Source organism: Zingiber officinale, chromosome 10A (genome assembly GCF_018446385.1).
Source record: "Zingiber officinale cultivar Zhangliang chromosome 10A, Zo_v1.1, whole genome shotgun sequence".
Classification (NCBI taxonomy): Eukaryota; Viridiplantae; Streptophyta; class Magnoliopsida; order Zingiberales; family Zingiberaceae; genus Zingiber; species Zingiber officinale.
The window spans coordinates 2,055,297-2,060,217 of record NC_056004.1 but is presented as its reverse complement, the minus strand read 5'-3'; the positions used below and the strand labels follow the sequence as shown (position 1 = coordinate 2,060,217).

Here is a 4,921-nt window from a genome sequence, read left to right as displayed (position 1 = left end):
TTGGTCAAATAGAAAAGTAGTCCAAGCATTGGTCCCCAAGTCAAATCTGATTAATCAAGTCGAACTTGGACACTATTGGGTCCCTAATGATCAAGTCTATTACCTTGATAGACCATATCGAGGCTATGATCCAGGGGGAGACAATAGAAAATTTATCTTAATTAATAAATAAATTGATTGATGATTGTTTATTTACTTTCCTTGTAATAAGCATGTTTACACTAGGATAGTTTAAGGACCTAGGCGTAATTTACACTTGTTAGTTAAACCTAAGGGTTTAAAAAAAAATTAAATATATATTTTCTTTGAGCGGCTCTGTCTAGGAAGTGGTAGATGATCCTATACCCAAGAAGGCCGAGTGTCTCGCCACGACCTGGAAGTCAATCTTTGAAATACATATTTAATTGACTAATTGGAAAATCTAATTTTAACTCAAATGTAAATTAATCCTTAGAAATAACCTATTAAAGATAGTCATCTCACAAAATTACTTAAGATTACCTAATTAATAACTTAGAATTGGGTAAGATGGATCTAGGTTGAACTTAGTCATAATCAACTAAGCCTAATCAATTTAATTAATTCCAATAAATTAATAATGTCAAATTTAAAAATCTTTTAAAAAATTGTTTGTAAAATCATTTATAATCATTTCAAAAATTATTTGAAAAATTATTTAAAAATCTTTTAAAAAATTATTTTAAAATCATTTAAAAAATTATTTTAAAATCATTTAAAAAATTATTTAAAATCATTTAAAAATTTATTTAAATTTTTTCTAAAAAATTATTTGAAAAATTATTTAAAATTCTTCTAAAAAATTATTTAAAATTTTTTTAAATCATTTAAAAAACTACCAGCGACCGATGGCTGCCACTAGCTTCGACAGAGATGCGACGACGCATCAGTAGAAGTCGCAAAATATTTTTATCATTTTATAATAATACGAATTACATTCCTAATAAAAAATAATTAACACTAAATAAAAATATATAATCATATTTATAATTAAAAATTACATACATTATATTATCAAAAATTACATATATCATATTATCAAAGGCAAATTACATTATATTACACTCCATTATATTACACTAACGTAGCCTTAATATCAGCGCTTAACTGGGCCAAAGCCAAAGCCCAACAATTTTCCTGTAATGGGTAAAATTACCGAATTAATTGCTGGAAATGTAACACGAGAAATATGCATGAACGAATCGAATCAGTTGTTCTAGCTCATTCCACCTTACCGTTGATCTCCCCATCGACGCCTCACGGAAGCTCCTCGGTCGGCACTCGTGACGCAAGCCGTGACTTGTTTCCCTGCATGGAATGACCGCGTGGGTTGCGTAAGTGATAACCTCATACGAGGCGGTGAGCCCGTAGAATTGTAAAACTTCAGTGTTCTATTTAAAACACCCGAATCGCTTCCTCATCTGCATCCTATCGGATAGCGAGCGAGCGAGCGAGCGAGAGAGAAACAGAGAGAGAGAGAGAATGGCGGAGGCGGTGGTGTTGCTGGATCTGTGGGTGAGTCCTTTCGGGCAGCGTTGCCGGATCGCGCTGGCGGAGAAGGGGGTGGCGTACGAGTACCAGGAGCAGGACTTGGACAACAAGAGCCCGCTGCTGCTGCAAGCCAACCCCGTCCACAAGAAGATCCCCGTCCTCATCCACGACGGCAAGCCGGTGTGCGAGTCGCTCATCATTGTGCAGTACATTGACGAGGTGTGGTCCGATGGCGCACCGCTTCTGCCGGCGGACCCCTACGCCCGCGCCCAGGCGCGCTTCTGGGGCGACTTCATTGACAAAAAGGTATTGCTATGCCCGCCACCTGTTTGATTATTGGTTGTATAGAATAAGCCTAGTTTTACCTTGCTAATTCGACTGGGTCACCGTACGCTAGACTCGATAGCAGAGGAGGTAGCTGCTAAGGAGGCTCTGAGCTTCTAAGCTGGAGGTGTTTGTTAGTTTTTTTAACTTGTTTTGGAGTTTGAGAACAACTGGCGTGAAAGAAATAGGCGGTCGGAAAGTTCTTTCTCTTGGGGAATTGATTGTGCATTTGATTTTTAGTGTTTTTAGTCAATATTAGAGATAGGTGAGCAGTTCTTATTGTTTTCATTAGTGATTGAAGCAAATATTATTACCTTTCCCTTCTCTCGCAATCAATCTTACTCTCCTTAATGAAGAAAGGGAGAGCATACCCAAAGTGTTCTTTTTATCATTCGCTGAATGCTATGCTGCTTACCAGATCTTACCTATAGTTTACGCCAGACATCTAGAGAGGCAATATACATCCCTCTCTGTTTCAGTAAGAAATTGGTTAAAAAAGATCTTGTTTTCTTGACCAAAAGAAGGAAAAAGAAAGTGTTTTTTTTTAGAATTTATTTGTGTTGCTGAACTGCTTAGCTATCGGAATCAGATGGAAAAGAGTTGTATTAGTAACTTACATATGAATTGAACTTCCAATCTTTGTTTCGCTGTGAATTAAATGCTAACAAGTCGTCTGCCTTCTGCTCTTTCTCCATGGACCAGATCTACGAGTACGGAACCAGACTGTGGAAGCTGAAGGGAGAGGCCCATCAGGAGGCCAAGAAAGAGTTCATCGAGATCCTGAAGGTCCTGGAGGCTGAGCTGGGCGACAAGAAGTACTTCGGCGGCGACGCTTTCGGCTACGTCGACATTGCGCTGGTTCCCTTCTGCGCCTGGTTCTACACCTTCGAGACCTGCGGTGGTTTCAGCGTCGAGGCGGAGGCACCGAAGTTGGTGGCGTGGGGCAAACGGTGCTTGGAGAGGGAGAGTGTCTCCAAGGCGTTCTACGACCCGGTCAAGGTTTACGAGGTCTTGAAGCAGGCGTACGGATTCGAGTAGTCGACAATGGAATCCTTCTCGAGTCAACGTTTCTGGACACTTTTCCGTCATTTTTGTCGTTATGGTCAACGTAGTCAATAGTTTGTTGGTACGTGTCGTGTGCTGTGTGGCTACTTTGTTGCAGTCGCACTGGGCCACTGGCTGTGTTCGTGGTTCGAGGAGTCAATAAAATCGATGTTCGCCCAGAGAGGGCATATTTTATTTTCCAATTTATAAAAAGACTTATTTATTTTAGAAAAATCCTTCACGCAACTCGAGTCGCTTTGTTGATTCATTTTTATTTATGTGTAATTTTTAATAGCTAATAATTATTAAGCATACCTAAAATTAAAAGAACGGGCAAAATAAGTTCAAAAAAGTATTAAAAATATAATTGTGAAAAGTTGAAATGAACCTAAATTTTTAAGGGCATAAGTACTTAAAATAATAATTAAATGCTAAATAGGATAAGAAAACTTAAAATTAGAGTGTATGAATTTGGAATGAGTTTATAGGTAAAATTATTAATTAATTAGAAACTAAATTTTATTATTAGTTATTTATTTGTCACAAAACATTCTTGTTTAAAAGTATCAAGTGCTTTGAATTAGTTAAAATAAATTTTATTATTAGTTATTTATTTGTCACAAAACATTCTTGTTTAAAAGTATCAAGTGCTTTGAATTAGTTAAAATTAGTTATAGTAGAGGCCTTCGACCTTTGCCTTGGAAAAAAAAAATTAAAATGCAAGTGTGAATTTATTAAGCTTTACCAAGTTCCTTTTATTTAATTGTAGAACGTGCCTAGTTATTGGTTGCATTTTTATTTTATTTTAGCTAAATTTATTCCTGTAAAATATATTTTCTTAATTTTGAATCTAAATGTAAATTTGATCATGTATGATAACAGAGACATTTGATTCATCGGTAATGTGCTATGATTATTGTTGATCGGGAGAGTGACGTAGCTTCTATTATGTAAAGGAGAAGATGCACAGAAAATGTTCTTGCTCCAAGATGTTATTTGACAATAAATTGATCAAAAGCTTGGTCACTTTGTCATTGGTCTCACATCTTTAGATTTGTTCTTGACTCCACTTGCTCCTCTTGAGTACTTTGCCCCTTGAATTCTTTGGAGCTTCGAAGCCTTCCATTAGAGCAAACCATTGCTCTATCTCAACCATTAAGAAATTCTCGATCCTTGATCTCCAAAGATCGAAGCTCATCATTGTGAATGGTGGAGGCACCCTTGTGTCGAATCCAAGACTATCTTGGATTTCCATTTGAAGTTGAGCTTGATGATGAAGTCTTTGACTTGATAGAATTTGCTTCAACTTCTTCACCCTCTAGCTCTTTTCCCTTTCCGGCGATGATTCCGGTGAAGAGCAACCTTGCTCTGATACCACTTGTTAGAACTGATTATGTAGCTAGAGGGGGGGGGGGTGAATAGCTCGGTGCGCTCGTCGTGCTCTTCGTTGCTTGTTTCTTCGAAATATATGCAGCGAAAATACAAGAAACAAAACAAACAACGCTAACAAAAAGGATTTACTTGGTATCCACCTCATAAGAGGTGACTAATTCAAGGATCTACGCACTCACACACCCTCCACTATGAATAACACTCCTTTAGGGTAACTACCAAAGGCGGAGAAGCCCTACAATCTCTCAATACAAGAAGAAAGCAAAGGGAAAACAGATACAAGAAATATCTTACAAGATAAGCAATGAAAACCCTAACCCTAGCTTTTCTTCTTGTTGTGTTCTCGTCTCTTGACTTGGATATCTCTCCAAGATCCTTCAAGAACTGGCGATCTGAACCTCAAAGAGATGCTGTGGAGATGCTGTGCTCGCTGGAGAAGAAAGCTGTGGAAGTTCTCGAAGTGCTCCCGAGAGAAACGCTCGCCAACAGTTATATCCTGCGCCAACGGTAAAATCCCGATCGATTGGATTGCTCCCAATCGATCGGGGAGGCTTTGGATCGATCGGTCGATCGATCCAGAGCGCCTCTGTGCTCTCGGGAATTGCCTGGATCGATCGGCCGATCGATCCAGGGCTTATCGCGCGAATTAGCA

At 38.4% G+C, this 4,921-nt stretch overlaps 1 protein-coding gene and 1 long non-coding RNA gene across 2 annotated transcripts; one reads left to right on the top strand and one right to left on the bottom strand.

Annotated features, from left to right (window-relative positions):
- Positions 1-1,054: 1,054 nt before the first annotated feature.
- Positions 1,055-2,586, bottom strand: LOC122027801. The gene is made up of 3 exons (XR_006124523.1): positions 2,451-2,586; positions 1,254-1,326; positions 1,055-1,155 (listed from the first exon to the last, which is right to left on the bottom strand). It is a non-coding gene; the product is annotated as an uncharacterized LOC122027801 (long non-coding RNA).
- On the top strand, positions 1,425-3,080 carry LOC122027799 (probable glutathione S-transferase). Its single transcript, XM_042586809.1, has 2 exons — positions 1,425-1,815; positions 2,536-3,080. The coding sequence occupies exons 1-2, from the start codon at positions 1,501-1,503 to the stop codon at positions 2,869-2,871; spliced, it is 651 nt and encodes a 216-aa protein (XP_042442743.1). The 5' UTR covers positions 1,425-1,500; the 3' UTR covers positions 2,872-3,080.
- Positions 3,081-4,921: the final 1,841 nt, after the last annotated feature.

Coding starts and splice junctions, on each gene's coding strand:
- LOC122027799 (XM_042586809.1), top strand. CDS start 1,501: ATGGCGGAGGCGGTGGTGTTGCTGGATCTGTGGGTGAGTCCTTTCGGG. Junction 1,816..2,535: donor GCGACTTCATTGACAAAAAG/GTATTGCTATGC, acceptor TCCATGGACCAG/ATCTACGAGTACGGAACCAG.